The sequence below is a fragment of the Colletotrichum fructicola genome (assembly GCF_000319635.2).
Source record: "Colletotrichum fructicola Nara gc5 chromosome Unknown KSG_Nara_v1_contig02, whole genome shotgun sequence".
In the NCBI taxonomy this organism is placed as follows: domain Eukaryota; kingdom Fungi; phylum Ascomycota; class Sordariomycetes; order Glomerellales; family Glomerellaceae; genus Colletotrichum; species Colletotrichum fructicola.
This window is the reverse complement of record NW_027094052.1, coordinates 1,063,362-1,081,707: the sequence shown is the minus strand read 5'-3', so window position 1 is coordinate 1,081,707 and position 18,346 is coordinate 1,063,362. Positions and strand designations below refer to the sequence as shown.

Here is an 18,346-nt window from a genome sequence, read left to right as displayed (position 1 = left end):
AGTGGATTAATAGTAATTTCGCCAGCTTATCCGGTGCTCTGTAAGTGATTCGGGTCCACGATCAGGCTGTCCGTTTTCGCAGTTGATTTCCCTTTTTACCGGGTGAGCAACGGCATTAGAAAAATTGTAGCATGTTCTCTCCATGCTCCCAGCTTCAACCCCATCCATTTATCAACAGCTGCGTCAGTGGTCGACTTTGTCGCCATGACTGGCAATGAGTCTGGTAGGAGGAGGACCAAACGGACCAAGTCAAACCCTCGACTTTCAGACGACATCATGGCGCACTATCGCCGAAGCGCCTTCGAAAAAAGCACTAGCTCATTTCTACCCGAGGGAGATATTGCCGGACTTGTGACCGATAAGACCGTCATGAAAGCTTTGGGATGGAAAAGGCAACGACCAAGAGAGTGCCCAAAATCTCAAGACATGCTGCGCTTCATTCTGGAAGAAGCGAGAAAGACCTTTGCCATAACATCTCTTACTGGACTTACTGGAAAGGAGTTGCTTGAAGCAATGGGGATTCTTAAGGATGCGAGTATTTCTGACAGTTGTTTACCTGTCAAAAAGATACTTTGGGAAGAAAAGGGGATTATTCGACGACCAAACTTTGGTGGAACCAACGAAAATGCCGACATCAATAATGGTTCTGATGATAGAGAGAAGCTATCAGACAGCGATGATGATTCTTCCGATTCTGAAGACTCTTCGGAGGACGAGCAGGTCAGTGTGTGGAACGGCGCCAGGGTCAACTACTTTTGTCACAACCAATGGATACTATTAGCTCCGGTCTTTTCGGTTAGTAAGTTCAATCACGACTTACCACGGGCTTCTATCCTTCCTTTCACCAAGAAACACCACGAATTCGACAGTGGCTCTTTCGGACGAGTCACAAAGTACGAGTTGCATGAATCACATCTCATAGATGGAAACAACGAAGTGAGCGCAGGAATTCCCGTCTAAAAGCCCTCTACAGATGAAGACTGACTAGTAAATTACAAAAAGGATTTTCATTGCCCTCAATATGTTGCAGTCAAGGAAATACAAGCAAGTACGCAGAAAGAACGATCAAAAATTGTCAGCAACTGGGAAAAGGAGGCGGGCGTGCTTCAGAAGATGAATCAGCTCAACCAGCCACACATTGTCCGGTTTCTCACAGCATTTCGCTGGGGTGACCAGGGGGAGGAGGACCATTACCTCATGCTGGAATGGGCGGATGGAGGCAATCTGCGAAACCTTTGGGAAAGATTCGAGCGGCCAAGTCTAACGCCAGGTTTGATACAGGACACGGTTCAGCAACTCCTAGGTCTTGCTAATGCACTCAGCAAGGCTCACTATCCAGAGACGGGACCAAATTTTCGCCATGGTGATTTGAAACCCGAAAACATCCTCTGGTTCAAGAGCAAGTCTGGGAATGGAATTGGCACACTTAAGATTGGCGATTGGGGTCTTGCCAAACAGCACTTGGTCGTCACTGAGTTACGCAGCAATCAGACAACAACACAGTGGGGGACACGAAGGTACGAACCCCCTGAAGAGGCTCCTGGAGAGGGGTCAAATCTTCTTCTCCCAAACCAGCCTGGAAAGAAACGGTCAAGGCTATACGACATTTGGGCTCTGGGATGTATCAGTTTGGAGTTTCTCATCTGGCTGATGTATGGGCGCGATGAACTCAACCAGTTCAACAAAAGTCTTGGTACCAATAGCCTCGATATTCCACGCTTCTATCAACTCAAACAGAACCAGAACGGGAGAAGCAAAGCACAAGTACACGACGTTGTGGAGAAGTGGATGGACCACATGGCCCGAGACAAAATTTGCCGGCCCGGGAGTACCGCTCTAGGAAGTTTGCTTGAACTTATCAGAACTCGTCTACTTGTGGTGAAGCTACCAGAGCGATTGGCTACGTCACCAGATCTTTCAAAAGCTACCGGCACTCTGAAAAGCGACACTACCAGCAATGTGCCTGGATCCCCCCATATCAAGGAGTCCATCGACTTTCCCAATACAGAGAGCATTCCTGGTATTGCTATTTTCGAGCCAGAAGCAAATGAATCACCCATACCGCCACGTATCGACACAGGGTCTCACAGAAAGGTAGGTGCTTCAACTGGCAAGGTTTGGGAGCGTGCTCGCGCAACAGATGTTCAAGACCAGATGCAGATCATAGCAGGTGAAGATGAAGATGATAGCTACTGGTTCACAGATCAGCCAAGTCCTCCTTATGGTCCTGGATATGCCGAAGTACCTCAAACGATCAAGTCAGCAAATGGTCAAATTGGTGGCAAGACGGTTAGCGAAGGCATGCGTGCAGAAGTTCAAAGACTTTCACTTCATCCGAGAGCCCAAGGTCTATCTGCGCAAGCAACCCAATTGGTAATTTAGATCTTTTCGCTGAGATAGCGCTCACTAACTATATATCTGTCAAGATTGTATGTGACCCAGTCAGGTTATTCTCCTACCCATTTCAGTAGTATGCAGTACTAATCACGCGGTGGTCGCTTGGCATGTACAGGATGTAAGATGCCTCCCCTTTTGACTCCCGTTCCTTTACGTCTTTGTCCACTGAATGTTGGTTTCTAACGATGTCAAAGTATGTGAGTTTAGACTGCGAAATTGCCCTCACCACACTGTTAACTGGACTAACCGCACGCCTTGTTCGCGTTGGAATAGGGAGTAAGTGATTCAACCATAATAACACTTTTTTTTGGGCATCATTTGAGTGGCTAACAAATTAATTACATCGCAGAATGTGAGTGCATATATTTAAGTCTCTCCTTGACGCGTACTTACTGAGGTATGCAGAACGTAAGCAGCAAAGCGGCGTTTCTGCGTTGCATGGGCATTTTCTCTGACTCTACACCAGAAAGTGAGTTTCTGGGATGGTTGATATTTGAGTTGAGACCAATCTAACATTCCATTGTTAGCTTGACACTGACTGGCAGTTTCTGGTCGACAACGACTTTGCCAATCGCATCATGTCTTCAATCCGAGACAAGTCTTTGCAACTACCTCTCGTCCACCCGGCCTGCATCTTGTGTACCAAGTGCAAACGCCTGAGCGAAACTATTTGGGATCCCGCTTTTAGCATCACTTATACCGTGAAGCATTTGAATTCGAATTCCGTATCAAAAGCATGCAATTTGTGCGGCCTGCTCTGGCGCGTTTACGAGAAGCACGGCATGACAAAACTCTCTGAGGTCATGTTTGAGAGAAATCAGTCGGTCATCAAGATGAACGGCGAAGGCGCTCCCGTTCTTTCCATTTATAGAAGCCCAGGTACGTAAACTTTATGAAAATCATTGACCAAAATGACCAAGAATATGAGGTGGCTCACATTTCTCTTTTCATAATCAGATCTCGAAACGCGAGTTAGTGGGGATATTCAGATTGGGTTTCCTCAACTTCCTGACGCCAGGAGTGAGACGCATTTCGAGATCATGAGGCAATGGCTAGACTTTTGCGACCATCATCACAAGAACTCCACTTGCCGCGTAGACGTTCCAGTCTCGACATCAATCAATTTGAGGGGGTCCAGAACTCCTGGGAGAATGCCAACACGAGTGATCGCAGTAGGTAGGACTGGAGATGAATTCGTGTTCCTGCACGAGACCAAGCCTGGTGACCACGGCGAGTGGTTGGCGCTTTCTCATCAGTGGGGAACCGGTACTCAATTCTGTACCACGACCGGGAATCTCAACGAACACATGAACGGCATCAAATTCGACGATCTACCGGCGACCTTCAGAGACGCGGTTACAGTGACTCGCGCTCTTGGGTGTGAGTATCTCTGGATTGATTCGATCTGCATCATCCAGGGGTTTGGTGGCGATTTCAATCAAGAGGCAAAACGCATGGAACAGGTGTACAGCGGCGCATATTGTGTGCTTGCCTCCAGTCGGCTACCTGGGCATGACGCCGGGTTTTTGCAGCCTCGAACGGCAAGAAACACCGTTGTGCTACAGTCGGCCGAAGGCACAAGTCCCTTTTACATATGTGAGGCGATTGACGATTTCAAGCATCATGTTTTGGATGGCACCCTGAACCAACGAGGATGGGTGCTGCAAGAACATGCTCTCGCTCGCCGCACTATTTACTTCACGGAGCACCAAACTTATTTTGAGTGCGGAGATAGGGTGCGATGCGAAACGATGATTAAAATGAGAAGGTACGTTTACAAACTGGCAGAAAACAGTTCAAGCTATTAAAGCAACTAACTTGTACAGCGAGCTGGCCACCTTCCTAGGCGACCCCAACTTTCCGCGAATAATTATGCAGGCTCACAAGGGAGAAAGAATCCTTATGTATCAAGATCTGTACAAGAGCTATTCGCGTCTTGGGCTTTCCCAAGCATCCGATCGTCCGATGGCTATTGCTGGCCTCCAGGAACGAATACTGGCTGCTCTTGATGCTGATGGCGGGCATGGGGTGTTTGACGAAGACAGGAAAGGCCCTAACAGCAGAGGACTCCTACGAAGAAGCTTACTATGGCGTCGCGGCGAGGATGTAACGTCCATGGTCCGAATCCAATTCCCCAAGCCCAATACCAGGGCTGTGGTGCCTTCATGGTCATGGATGGCGCACAGCGGGGGCATAGACTATATAAGCCCAGTCTTTGGCGGGGTTGATTGGGAAGAGATGCAATCGCCTTGGTCTCCGCGAAGTGGCAGCCTAGGAGATACACTTCGCACCGGTTCTCAAGGCGAGAAGATCGCTCTGGTAGCTGAGGCTCGAGATTACACAGCACCTCTCATCCCAGATGGACAGGGCGAGATTGTGCTCGACTACCCAGGAGGTTCGCAAACGTCCACCAAAAAGTGCGTGGTATTGGGCACGCAAAAAGGTAGGGCGCTTATCGAGGAGAAAAAGCACTATTTGCTGATAGTTGCTGTAACTTCCGCCCGGGATAGAGATGGAACCCAGTTGTATGAGCGGGTTGGGGCTGGGTATCTGCCAGGGAAATGCATTGGGTCTAAATGCGAGAAAATCAGGATTCACTAACTGCTTCCGCCACTACATTAGAAGCAGATGGCGGTTGGCTCATTCAACATTAGGCCAGAGCAGAGCAAGAATGCACAGCTTTTACTTTATTGATCGCAAAATCGTCGCTCACTAACACGTTCCACTAATACAAGGTAAATGCCCGACGACATGTATTTGGATGAGTCGGATCAATCTCCTAACGAAAACAAACAAATATCTACCAGTCTTTGGCTACAGTTTATGATGTAAAATATATGTCTATCCTATGTCCCACGCTGCTCACAAAGAAAACCGAAGTCGCGATGAGGGAGATTTTGAGAGAATCCCACGCTAATGCTGAAAATTACTCAAGGAAATGTGTCACCCAGGCTGGAAATGACGTTCTCGCGCCAGTAGAAGAAGCCAGAGAAAGCGGCTCCCGGGCCGAGCAAGACGTTGCTAGCGAGGTTGGCCATACCGGCGATGAGGGTTTGTTTGTTGGTCAGATATCCCTGTGTCCTCAGGTCCCAAGTCAGGTAAGAGGACAGGGTCACAGAGGCCAACCCAAACAAGGCGCTGCTGCCAGTAAGCAGACCCGCAGCTCCAACTGTGGAAGGGTTCTCGAAGTTGGTGTAGATGGCACCAACAATATGGGCCACTGCGCAGACACCCGCAGTGAAAGCGTAGGTGGACTTCAGCGGCGCAACGTCCTTCTTCTGGTACATGTCGAGGAATTCCTCCGTCTCTTCCTCCTTGACCTCGACGTCGGGCTTGGGCGGGTTGATGAGGTTCTTAACGGTCTTGGTCGCGTTGGGGATCAGCTTAAGGAGTGCCGCGCTGAGAAGAGGGGCCGCGGTGGCGACGACGTTGGCGGCTTGATGAAGTTGGGGGTTCTGAATGGGCAGGGATGCCAGGACCATGGGGATGCCGTAGCCTGTGACGACGGCAGGCAGGATTGACTTGGCGATGTTGGTGGGAACGTGGCGGCCGGGGATGTTGTTGGCGCCCAGAAGAAGCGTTGCCAAGCTGAACGCAGGCATGACGGCCTTGGGGCCGAGGATGGTGTACGCGGCGACGGCGGTTGCGGGCCTGCAGTCTTCGTTAGTTATATGGATACTTGGTGGTGACTAGGATACGTACCAAGACAGAACGGCAATCTTGTTACCAACGCGGCTACCTTCTACAAACCACATCGTGAGAGCAGAGAGAAGGTTGGCTCGGAGCTGGATAGTCTGCGCCGTATTCTCAGCCGCAGGTGCTGCGAATGAAGCAACAAGGCTGGAGTTGCTTGCTGCACCATTCAGCAGAGCCGGCAGTGCCTGGAATGAACGGACGACGTTCGCAATGTGCGCTGGCGACGCTGCTTGGTACAACAACGCACCCAGGACTCCCGCAGACAGAACGAAAGGTGCCCAGGTCGCCTTGCTCTCGATAGGCCTGGCCGGGAGCTCATCATTGTAAGGAATGAGACGGGGTCTCTTCGGGAGAGGGAGTCTCTCAATGTGGTGGCTGGCTGTGGCGATCGGGGTGATGGTCTTGAGGAAGCTCTCCTCACCGAGGATGGGCATGAGAACGTTGACGACGATGGTGGAAAGGGGTGATCTGCCGGTCAGGATCATCTGGAGGTTGTGAGCGCTGGCGACCAAGGCCTTTGCTCTGGCGTGGCGCTTCTCGTGGACGTAAGCGAAGGCGTTGCTGATGTCCTCCTCCGTTGGGCTCTTGGGGTTCTTCTCAAGCATGTTGGTGAGGGCGTTGATGAGGAGGGCTGCGGCTTCGATGGCGCCGTTGCCGCCTTGACCGGAGATGGGATCGATCTTGAACTCGTTAGTCTAGGTCTTGAAAGGACAGGATCTTGAATGCCACTCACCTTGTGGCTTGCATCACCGATGGTGATGATCCTCTTGTAATGCCACTTCTCGAACACGTACTCCTCGAGAGGTACCAGGGTCGACATGATGCGGTTCTTGTAGATGGCACCGAAGGTCAAGTCGTCGTAGACTTTGTCGTCCTTGTGCTCACTCGCCAACTTCTCCTTGTCATCCTCAGAGTATCGAGGAATATCCTTGCCGTAAATGGTCTTGCCGGTGCCCTTGAACAAGAACCAATACGTTCTGTTGCCGGGCGCGTGCACAATCAGGTAGCTTCGGCCTCCTTGGTGCACCATTTGTTGTGTGTACGGTGGCAGATCTGTGGGGCGCTTGGAGATGCCAAAGATGCATTTCGTGTCGACGGGAACTCCTGTAGACGCGTTAGCAAGTGAACGCGGCATACCACGAGTCTCAGGACAACGCACTAGACTGTTCATCCTCGGGGAAGTATCCGGGCGTCTCTTCCTTTCCGATGCGCCACATCTCCTCTCTGACGGCGCTGTGGATTCCATCTGCGCCAACAATAATGTCTCCCTCATAGACGGATCCGTCGTCGGTGTGAACCTGGACACCACCCTTGACAAGATCAACTCGAGAAACTCTCTTCTTCGTGAGGACCTTCTCCTTGTGTTGCAGGTTGTCGTACAGGACCTGGAGAAGGATCTGCCTATCGATGAAGATGGAGGGGTATCCGAGTCTGAAATGTTGTTAGTGCCGACAGGGCTTTGTGCCGTGTTGTCAGGTCAAACATACCGGTTTTCAAGGTGGTGAGTGGAGGCACGCGAGTTTTCTGATTTTACCCTGCCATCAGATCCGCGAATACTAGCCTTCAGGTAGAAGTCTCCCGCAATGTCACGAATAGGCTCGTAACAGCCAAACTGATCGAGGATGCGGAAGCCGTTGGACAACAGTCCGATACTTGCGCCGACCTGGGGCGCGATCTGGGGGTAAGCTTCGAGGAGGACGTAGTCAATGTTGAACTTTTCCAGCATGTTCGCCAGAGACAGTCCAGAGACACTGCCTCCAGCGATGATGACCTTGAAGCCCATGTTGAATTTCTAGAGTGATAGTCGCTATGCAAAATAAGACGAAAATAAAGTGGTATAATGTCAAGTGATTGTTGATTTCTAGAATGCTGATGTCTACCAATTCGAAAGCAAACAACTTCAGACGACCTTCTCTTTTAATACAATTCCCATCTCAACAGCGGCAGATCCCCTATGTCTAGAATCGGTTGGCGTGGGCTGTCCGTCCGTACGGTGGAATCGGGTCCTAAATGACACCCGAGCCGAAGCCTGGTCCCATGTACCGGCAGGCGCCAGCATATGAGACGGTGCGGCATTCACCTCCGTCAAACAAAACAGACAAACAGCTGCATCCTACTGGACTTGCCGTGTTCGTCGGGAGTTGCTCCAGCTGAGGCCCGGTGACAGGGGCTCGGTAGTATGAGGATTCCCATCCTGGAAATCGGACCCGAGGTCGAGCCCACAGAAAATCCCGAGGCTAGGCCTGCGCCGTGGCCCCTTATTCGACCGTGTTTTTGGTGTGTGGCTTGGGCGTAGCACGGCGGGCTGGACTGCCGACCGCCGACCGTTCCCTTGGATTTTGACACGCCAAAGTCTGCCGATCACGGATTTTGATGTGGCTTTGTTCGTCCAGTCGGTTGGTGTTCCCCGCGTATTCAGAGGGAACCGCTGCAAACTTTGGCATGATTCATTATCAGATGGCCGTTTCGATACGCCGCTCATGATATCCTATGCGCCGCATTTCCGCTGAGTCATCTTATTTGACTGCACGCTTAGGCAACTATCGCCGTGTTCTTCCTTTATGACGTTGATTGGTTGAGTGGTTCGAATTCGGGAACTGTGCTCTCCGGTAAATGCTGCCCACTGAGCTGTTGCCTTGATCAACGGAGTCCATAGTCAGCGAGATTGCAAGACGCGTCAGCGATACACTTCTGAACTCGACATCTCGGGCATTATTTTGTCCCGAATAGTCGTGCATCTATGTAAGAACACGCCGTAGTGGCTTTGCTGTGGGTGTCGACATGTTGACAAGCTGACGTGGGCACTGATCAGATGTGTCTTTCTTGTCCAATGATTGTTCAAAAGGTGACAAGAACCAACCAAGAACGACGACTCGCTAAATCATTTCGAAATGTCAAGCAACATGTTGCCAGTTTTGGTTGCTTGTGGCTCGTCAGGTTGGGTGCAGCTGCCTACCATCTGGCCCCACACCGAAACTCCACCGCCCTGCAACACACCCTCCAGGTCGCACACCTCGGTGAGCTAAGGTGAGGCCAAATCCCCGGCCCGGAAAAACCAAAGCGCCAGCTATCCCCCAAACCGCGAGCCTCACATTTTGTCCTTCCACCATCAAACACCCGCGCGATCGCGACAAGCTGCCTAGCCGACCCCCCAATCCACCAACCCCCACAACAGCTTCACCCCTCTCCCGACCGCAACAATGACTTCCACAATCGGCATCCCCATCAAGCTCCTCAACGAGGCTCAGGTACATTCCTCCCCAATTCCTCACAGAAAGAAGGACCAGCACAGCTAACCCAGCGCGCGGAACAGGGCCACATCGTCACCCTCGAAATCACCTCGGGCCAAACCTACCGCGGCAAGCTCCTCGAAGGCATGTTTCTCCTCCATTTTCCCATGCTCCATACGCAGAACCCAATTGCTAACATGCCGTCGTACTCCAGCCGAGGACAACATGAACGTCCAGCTCAAGGACATCACCGTCACCGCCCGCGACGGCCGCGTCTCCCACCTCGACCAGGTCTACATCCGCGGCTCCCACGTCCGCTTCTTCATCGTCCCCGACATGCTCCGCAACGCACCCATGTTCCGCTCCCGCAACGTCCGCGGCCGCGGTGTCGGTATGGCTCGTGGTCGCGCGACCGTCAGCAGGGCCCGCGCCAGTGGTCGTGGAGGCAGGTAAACAGGAGACATCTGGGTTTGACGGACTTTCTGGTGGCCATTCTGCAAGTTTCTGGCGGCAGGCATGACGAGTGATCCAGCGACGATCTGGCGTTGCCGATGGCGCTACTACTCAATACATATGACAAAAACGCGTACCGAACCACGCTTGATTCGACAAGAGGCAGGGCAAACCAAGGCGAGGCAGTCTGAGCAAAGGAAAAGCGGGCGGAACTCCAACACACCAATCTCGAAGAGAAAAAAGTTCACGGCGTTTTACGGTTTCTGGGTTCTGAATAAGGGGCTACGCAAGAGTGATTATATAGGGGGATGACGTCAGGAGAAGTAACGATACCATTCAACCATATGCTTTCTAGAAGAGGGATACAGCGGTTTGCTAGGGTAGGCCTCACTCTCTTGAGCCGTTGTCAAAACTCCAAGCTACAAAATCCGCTGACAAACCAGCCAAGATGAGAGAGTCAATGCCGGAATATCAATGCCAAAAAGAGGTGCCACTCTTGTCCATCCTCCAAAAGAGGCTCAATACCATCCGTGTTGGAGCATAGTCGTGTCATGAAATTTGGAAGAGCTTTTGTCATGTTTTGTCTATGGTGACTTTTGTGTTTTATACATTATACAGATGATGGTACAACGTGATCGCAAAACCAAGAGCCCCTCCTTACTCGAGACGCTTCAGCGCGTCCTCGGCCTTCTCTACCAGCTCCTTGGCCTTGCGCAGCTCCTCCTCGCCCTCGATCGGCGTATCTCTCGGCGTGTCCAGCGATTCGACAACGCTCTGCTCGACCGCCCTGACCGCCTTGCGGCCCTCCTCGCGCACCTCGCCCTCCCAGTACGTCCGCGCCGTCTCCCACTTCTTCTGCAGGTTGCGCAGGCTCCACATGATGCCGAGCGCGGCCACGGCGCCCGCCTCGTAGATCGACCCCGCGTACTGCGAGACGTAGAGCAGGCCCGCGAGCGCGCCGGTGAGGGCCGAGGTGCTCGATGCCTGCAGTACGAGCTTCTGCGCGAGGGCCTGCAGCGCGGGGACCGTCTCCTCATGGAGGTAGCGGCGGGTGAAGGAGATGTGCGTGGGCCACTTGGGTGTGCGGCTCGTGATTTTCGTGATTGTCTTGGTCTCCGGCTGCGGCTGCAGTTCAGATGTTGGCTGGGTGTAGGTGGGCGCCTCAAGGGCGGGCACGACGCCAGACTCGGCGATGCGGCCGGCGAGGAAGACGAGCTCGCGCTCAGCGCCAGGGAGGAACCGCTGGTTGAGCATGTCGGAAGTGAGGACGCCGACGTCGTCCACGCGCCAGAATAGCTTCCACCAGCCTAGCTTGCGCCACCTTGTCCCTGCGAACGCGAGGTCGAGCTGCTGCTGCAGCTCCTCGTGCGCGAATTGTGACCACTCCGCCAATCGATCGTTCATAACTGCCAACTTGGGCGAGGCAACCTCTGCTGATAGCCGTCCAGACGTAAGGCGCCCCTGCTCGGCCTCAATCCCCGCGAGAGCGTTGCGCAGTAGAGAGGCGATGTGTGTCTTCACGACCGGCTTCGTGGCCCCTGCCGGGTTGTTCTCCACCCCAGCCTTCAGCCACTCGACAATGGCGGGCACATTGCTCTTGTACCACGCACGCTCATACTCCATCGCGTTGCCAATGTTCTCTCGGATGCGATCGAGACCCTTGCTGCCTACACTCACGTCAATGGGCTGGAACGCAAGCTGCTCGCCCTCCTCAACCGGGTACTTTGGTAAGTTGACCGCCGCGAGGACGGAATCACGGTACGCCGCCAACGGCAACGCCGCCACCGTCGCAGCGCCCATGATCCCCTCCGACACGACAATAGCCTTGTGCACCGGCGTAGTCACAGGGGTGTACCGCCCCGAGCTCGACTGGATATCAACAGTCGGCACCAAAACAGCCTGCTCCACATCCATCACGGCCGCCGCCTGCCCAGCCGCCGCCGCTCCCGCAGAGAGAGGATTCACCTCCATCAGCAGCAGCTCCACCCCGCACCCATTCAACGCAGGCGACGACACATCCAGCTCGTGCAGCAGATTCGTCTTGGATATCGTCAGCGTAGTGCCCTTCCCCTCGTCGCCCTTGGCCTCGCCGACCCGCACGACAAGCGGCTGCGTCGTGTCATGGCCCTTCACGGCCCTCTCCCACTCCGCCTCGTCGCCCAGCGGGTCCGCGAGCAGCACCCTCAAGAGCTCCCTCGCCGTCTTCCCGGGTTCACCTGCGCCGTCCGCCAGGGCGAGGATCGCGACGCGCACGTTCTCGTGCCCGGGTTCCTGGCGCAGGCCCTGCAGCGCGAGTTGCAGACGGGACAGGTTGACGTGGTTGACGGCGTGCTTCTGCAGCTCGAGCAGGATGTCGATCAGCTCCGACCGCGCATTCTGTGCGGCGGCGCTGCTGCTGCTTGCTGAGGAGTGAATCGCGTGCGTGGAGGACTGGAAGTACCGGCGCTGCTTCGAGGGTCCCCGTCGAGTACTGCTGGTCGTGCGTCGTGAAGGTGTCGGAGGAGCTGTGGAGAGCGAGCAGAACAGGCATACTGCGGGCGCCGAGGGTTGCTGCTTGCCTGCGGCAAGGGAAGCCGCACGGCCGGCGATTGGCCTCAGTGACACTCGTGGTGGCATTTCGTGGGAGGCATAGGGTAAAGGTGTGTAAGTATGTCTTTACCCTGCCTATGTGTGGTGCAACTTTTCCCGCAGAAAAGAGGTTGCGTTGGGAGGTTGCTGCCGGGATAAACGGGTGAGGTCGGCCCAGGGCAGAAAAAGGTGCAGCAGTCGGGTTGTGGTGGACAAAGCTCCAAAAATGCTTCGCAGCAGCGGCTGCCGACCCAAGCTCCGATTTGCACGCGCATCACCGGGGGGCAAAACCTCGGGGAATTACGTGCCTACTGCTGCTAGCACCGAACCTGGAGCCACGGGGGCCCACCCCCGCCAACCTCCCAGCTGCCGACGCACCGACAATCGCTCACTCCATGACAACAGCACCCATCCCGACGATTGTGTAAGTCGAACGGTGTCTTCAAACCCAAAAAACGGCCCGGCACAATCTTCACCCAAACACACACCTCTACACGACCAGACCCCTTCCTCAACAGCTCTCTCTCCCCCTTCATTCCTCGCTGCGACAGCACACCGCATACCTCTACCCCTCCCCCGGCTCATCCGCGGACACAATGGCCCAATCAACCGCCCACCGCCGCCTCCTCCAGGAATACCGCGCCCTGACGAACAACCCGCCGGAGGGCATCACCGCCGGCCCCGTTTCCGAGGACGACCTCCTCCAGTGGGAGGCCCTGATCCAGGGCCCCGAGGGCACTCCCTTCGAGGGCGGCGTCTTCCCCGCCGAGCTCAAGTTCCCCAAGGACTACCCCCTCGCCCCGCCGACGATGAAGTTCCTCGTCGACATGTGGCACCCCAACAGTGAGTCGCATCATGTCCTCGTCTGCTTCCTCGTCCGTCCTTCTCCGAGCCACGACGCAATACAATGATAAATGGAAGCTAACCTCGCAAAAGTCTACCCCAGCGGCCTCGTCTGCATCTCCATCCTCCACCCTCCCGGCGACGACCCGAACCACTACGAGCACGCCTCCGAGCGCTGGTCCCCCATCCAGTCCGTCGAGAAGATCCTCATTTCCGTTATGAGCATGCTCGCCGAGCCCAACGACGAGAGCCCCGCCAACGTCGAGGCGGCCAAGATGTGGCGCGAGCGCCGCGGCGAGTACGAGCAAAAGGTCCGCGACGGCGTCAGGCGCTCTCTGGGTTTGTAAAACCGACCTGTATCTATGACGGGGGTAACATAAGACTACGAGTGAATCCGTGGAAGCGGGGGGAAGCTGCGCGGCCGAGAGGACGGGGTTTAATCCGGTCACATGGGGCGTAGACATCTGGTAGAGAAGAGCTAGTACTACTTTGCATAGCACGGCGTTTGGGGAATCGAAATATTCGCTTTGTTCACTTTCTATATTTCATGCTTTAATTACGGCAGAGAGAAGGAGTCCATGCGCTCCTTTGCCGCGGACAGATGTCGCGCTAAAGATGACAGCTATGTGATGATGATGATAATCATGAAGATGCGCCACGTTACAGTCCGTTCTCGGACTTGAACTTGTCCCAGCTCTCGTTCAGGGTCGCAAACACCGTTGCGGCGATGAGCCTGACCTCCGTGCTGGCGTCTTGTGGGAGCTGCGCACATGCAATTAGTACATCAACCCCTCAACAAGCTAGAAACAGAATACGACATACCTTGTCGGGATGGCACTTGGCAATGGCCTTCATGTAGTTGATCTTGACCTTGTTCGCCATGACGAGCTCGTGCAATCCCACCTTCTTCCACCCACTGCCCTCCCAGAGCACCTGGTCCAGGCTGCCGATGAGCGCGCGCAGGTTATCCCTCTTGCCGTCCCTCCACGCCGCAATCTTAGCATCGACCTTCTCCGACAGCGCAAACTTCTCGTCGTCCTCTGCAGCGGCCGCCTGGTTCTGCTTGCGCAGCCGGTCAACTGCCTCAGAGCTCTTGGCCGGGGTAGCCGCCGGACGGGGCCGCGCAGGAGCAGCAGCGGGCCTGGGCTTCGGCTTCGGTTTCGGCGCCAGGGCGTTCTGGCAGCGCTGACGGCCACCGATGGCCGTGGCGCCGCCGACGCCGTTCTTGACGCAGGTCGACCACACAGCGTGCGCGTCGCCCCAGCGCTCCATCTGCTCGAGAGCTTCGGCCTTGCGGCTAAGCGCCTTGCCGTAGAGATCGCGCATGTCGCGCTTCTCGTCGCCGCCGTTGTCGCCCACGACGGACACCTGTTCGCCCTGGCCGCCGCCGGGTCCGATGATCTTGAGCGCAGAGTCGGCGTCTTCGACGGCTTGTTTCGGCTCGCCCGTCTTGAGAGCCGTCAATGCACGGTTGGTGAGGATGACGATCGCCAAGGGGTGGGATGCTGGTACGGCAGACAAAGACGACGAGTATGAGGAATGAGCAGCGGCATAGTCACCACGCTTGAAGTGAGCTGTTCCATCGAGGCGGTGCTTCGTGGATTGCTGTATGGCTGCTGGAGTAATGGGTGGGATCTGGCGCGCAGGCCGGGGAGCTGGTTTGGGCGAAGGGGGGCGCCTTGGTGCCGGGGCAGGCTGGGAGGGTTGCGCGGGGCGCTGCTGCTGTGGCTTCGGCTGCGACTGAACGGGTCTTGATGCAGGGGCCTGGGAGTTGAACAGCAGATCTGGCTCCTCCTGCTTTGGCGGTGCTTCTTCAGGCTGAGGGGTAGCCTTCTTCCTTCTATGCGGACTAACATACGACGCTGCACTGTCATCTGCCATGGCCAGCTTGCTTGCGCGCGTTCTCGAATCGGGCACCGCCGGACCAGCCTGCTGCTGCCACTTCGGAACTGGAGTACCTCTGCCGCTCGAAGGTGCCGAGGTTGCGGGGGAGAAGTCCCTTGGAGAAGCAGTTCGGTGAGAGGGCTCCGGTCTCGATGACTGCGACGACTGGCCAGCTTTCCTGGGTGGACGGCCACCGGACTCCAACATCATAGCCTCGTCCGTAGCTTCCACGCGTCGCTTCTCGGGAGCCTGAGTACGGTCTTGCTGCGCGGAGCGCATCCACTTGGGCTGATTCGGGTCGCCTCCCTCCTGGTTGAACTCCGCGACAGCCTGCTGCATTTGTTTTTTGCCGGTCTTCCAGAGGGAGTTGGCAGTCTTGAACAGACTGCTGCCCACAGCAGCGGCAGTCTTGGAGAAGTCTGGTTCGCCGCTGGCTGGCGACCGTGTGTCGGCTCTCCGCTGACTATCATGCCTTCCATCCTCCCGTCCTCTTCTCGACGCTGCCGCGGGGTCCTTGCCCTGAGCCTTGGCCTTGGCCTGGCGATGGGCATCGTCCAGAAGCCAGTTCGCCGCCGCCTGCACATTCAACCCCGCACCACTCTCCGTCAGACCCCGCCTTGCATTCTCAGGGGTGAAGCCGTAGTCCACAAGCTGGGCGACAGCCTTATCAAACTCGGCCATCTCGCCGCGCGGGGCGGGCTGCTCATCGTCGGAGCTGGAATCAGACGCCTCAATCGGCTTTCCGGGTTCGGGCCGCTTGGGCTCGGGAGGCGGTGGCTGCTTGCGACGGACCTCCTCCACAGGTCGGCCCAGGTCACCGAGGAAATCGTCGTCGTCGGCTGCTTGAGGTGGAGCGGGTGATGAAGCCTTGGGTTTCAGCTGGTTCAATCCGAATGGGTCATCGTCGTCTCCGAAGCCACCATTGTTTGCAGGGGCGGCAGGCTTGTTCCACGCGCTCGGATTGCTGAGATCCAGCGCAGGCGTTTGCGCCAGTGCGGGCGAGGGGCTCTTTTGAGGCGGCGGTGGGTAGTGACTAGCATTGTCAACCTTTGTATCCGCGTTGAACGCCGCAAAGAGATCGTCGTCGTCGCTGGCCTTCTTGCTGGTAGACGAGCCAGGGGACAGGATGCCCGGTGACGTAGTCCGTGACACGGAGCCCGAGCCGAGAGTGTCCAGGAATCCTCCTCCGAACTGCGCCTGCGCCTGCTTCCTTCGCTCCTCCTCCTTCTTTCTCTTCTCGGCCTCGAGTCGCTGCTGCTGCTCGCGCAAGCTCAGGTTCGCGGTCGACTTTGGCGGGCCGCCGGCGAAGTTCATCAGGTTGCTGAAGCTGTCGCCCGCCGGCTTCGCGGCCGGGGGTTGAGCTGCGGCGGGGACAGCTCCGGAGCCTTGGGCGGACAGTGGCGTGTTGCGGCCGGAGGGGAACGGGGATGGCGTCGAGGCCGTCGTCTGTCGCATGGGCATGGAGCCAAAGTAGTTGGCGCCTGAGGGGTTCATCGGCGGCGCCTTGTTGCCAGGCTTGCTGGCCGACGACGACGACCAGTCCAATCCCGAGAGATCATCCATCTTGACGTGCTGGGAGTGTTCGAGGTGCAATCGTTCATGTCATCAATTTCGTGAGGTCGTGAGGGCGTCAAGGAGGGCTCAATGCATCGTTTTCGGATTGTTTCTAGACTTCGATTGTCTCGCCCTTGTCCCCTGGATCGGGCCTGGCTGATTGCGGTGTCGTGTGGACGTAGGTGGCATGTGGCACTGTGGCTGAAGCTTGGGATCTGTGGCTTTGCCGAGGCTTGAGCTTCGGCCTGAGATGGCGCAACATTCTCAGGCACCAATCTTTCTCGGCGTTATCAGCATCGGGGTTAAGACTCGATGCTGCCCCTCGCACGGCCCATGAGATTTTACAGAGTACGGCTGGCGCCGAAAGTAAAAAAGGGGTAAACAATTTCATCCGTGTGGGATCATCGCTGCTGTCACATCTCGATTCCCAAATTGCCTCGCTCATCCCGAGCACCTGTCTGGAGAATCTCTCGCGAGTCGCGGGGAAACCCTTCACACTGAACGACGTCGTCAGCCCCATCGCATGAAAGCATTATCCGCCCTCCGAACCACAGCCACTCCCAACACGGCGCACCGGATCGTTTCTGTTTAGTGGTGTTTGTATTCCAGAAGGCGCAGTCGAGTTCGCCATGGAGATCACACAATGCATGTCTGAGCTACGATGATCCCATGGAGTGATGGCTCCGGACACTAGCCACTTCACTTCAGGCTGGTCGCCTGAGACTGGCGGCGGTCAGAAGGGGTGATGATGCAGCTCAATCACTTCGAAACCCCGGGCCTTCAGGCTATTGCTGCCGTAAGACTGAATTGCGGCGCAATCGGCCGAAAAGTGCCGCGCAGATCTAGGTCTCTGTCGAGAAGCAATTCCTCCGCAAATGCCAAAGGCTACTTCACTCCAGTCGTTGAATCTCCTGAATGGACCTTGCTGATGAAGATTACCAAAAGTCATCTTGAATGTCAAGGGCATCGTGCGCACTAAGTGGTGGGCACGATGATGGACGGATGTTGCTTGCCGGGTGGGAAGCTGGCCGGACTGTCATTCAAATGACGCGGGTCGGACTGGCTGTCGGACGGGGCGCGATGGAAGTGTTACGTGGTATGGCCTGACGAGCGACGTCGCACACGGAATAAAGTCCGTTTCATCATCAAAGACGGCCAGTCAATATCATAGCACTTATCTGTCTGCTGATGGCAAGCCGGTCTGAGATGAGCACCAAGCAGAGGCGGGAGCGTGCAATCACTCTAGCGTTGGGTATTGGGCAACTGCCTCTTCCTTTCGCAACGTAGAGTGTGATATCAAGAGGGATCCGAGATATGCGTTGAAAGGCTCAAGGGACTCTTCTTGGCTTTCGTCTGATACATGACAGCAAACAACTGTTTCGATGTAAGAGAAACAAGCACTCTCTCTAAGGTTAATATTTGACTCTCAGAGGCAGATGGTTCAAACGGAGCTGTTTGGCTGGCAGCGCAAACGGCGGGAATTCCTTGCAATAGGCCCTCTGGGGAATGCCAGATGCATTGAACATCAATGGGACGAAAGGCCTTGGCCACTGTGATCGTTTTTGGAACAGTTCGGATGATTGGCGCATTGCCCCCGTTAGCGAAGGGCTGAAACTCGTTTCGAATATCGAGGGCTGGGGTCATCCCTGGAGGTGGGCGATCAGGGGGAAAGGCTGAGCACGAAGCTGACAGGCTGAATGCTGAATCGCGGGACGCTGCTA

General features: G+C 55.5%; 6 protein-coding genes across 6 annotated transcripts; 3 read left to right on the top strand and 3 right to left on the bottom strand.

Moving 5' to 3' along the window:
• Positions 1–204: 204 nt before the first annotated feature.
• Positions 205–4,507, top strand: air-2 (Aurora/IPL1-related protein kinase 2; the record flags this gene model as incomplete). The annotated part of the gene is made up of 5 exons (XM_066151060.1): positions 205–795; positions 1,057–2,289; positions 2,925–3,276; positions 3,355–4,165; positions 4,384–4,507. The coding sequence occupies 5 exons, from the start codon at positions 205–207 to the stop codon at positions 4,505–4,507; spliced, it is 3,111 nt and encodes a 1,036-aa protein (XP_066009593.1).
• An 820-nt stretch (positions 4,508–5,327) lies between these two features.
• On the bottom strand, positions 5,328–7,876 carry andE-2 (FAD-dependent monooxygenase andE; the record flags this gene model as incomplete). The annotated part of the gene is made up of 5 exons (XM_032031939.1): positions 5,328–6,048; positions 6,100–6,773; positions 6,827–7,197; positions 7,253–7,524; positions 7,581–7,876. The coding sequence occupies 5 exons, from the start codon at positions 7,874–7,876 to the stop codon at positions 5,328–5,330; spliced, it is 2,334 nt and encodes a 777-aa protein (XP_031888838.1).
• A 1,417-nt stretch (positions 7,877–9,293) lies between these two features.
• Positions 9,294–10,228, top strand: smd3 (Small nuclear ribonucleoprotein Sm D3; the record flags this gene model as incomplete). The annotated part of the gene is made up of 5 exons (XM_066151059.1): positions 9,294–9,341; positions 9,407–9,471; positions 9,506–9,714; positions 10,132–10,156; positions 10,225–10,228. 5 exons carry the CDS (start codon positions 9,294–9,296, stop codon positions 10,226–10,228), a joined length of 351 nt encoding a protein of 116 aa, XP_066009592.1.
• Positions 10,229–10,433: 205 nt separating this feature from the next.
• On the bottom strand, positions 10,434–12,392 carry CGGC5_v003010 (uncharacterized protein; the record flags this gene model as incomplete). The annotated part of the gene is made up of 1 exon (XM_032031937.1): positions 10,434–12,392. One exon carries the CDS (start codon positions 12,390–12,392, stop codon positions 10,434–10,436), a length of 1,959 nt encoding a protein of 652 aa, XP_031888837.1.
• Positions 12,393–12,940: 548 nt separating this feature from the next.
• Positions 12,941–13,534, top strand: ubc7 (Ubiquitin-conjugating enzyme E2-18 kDa; the record flags this gene model as incomplete). The annotated part of the gene is made up of 2 exons (XM_032031935.1): positions 12,941–13,187; positions 13,281–13,534. 2 exons carry the CDS (start codon positions 12,941–12,943, stop codon positions 13,532–13,534), a joined length of 501 nt encoding a protein of 166 aa, XP_031889056.1.
• A 313-nt stretch (positions 13,535–13,847) lies between these two features.
• ucp7 (UBA domain-containing protein 7) lies at positions 13,848–16,634 on the bottom strand (the record flags this gene model as incomplete). Its single annotated transcript, XM_032031934.1, has 2 exons — positions 13,848–13,949; positions 14,010–16,634. The coding sequence occupies 2 exons, from the start codon at positions 16,632–16,634 to the stop codon at positions 13,848–13,850; spliced, it is 2,727 nt and encodes a 908-aa protein (XP_031889057.1).
• Between the last annotated feature and the right edge of the window lie 1,712 nt (positions 16,635–18,346).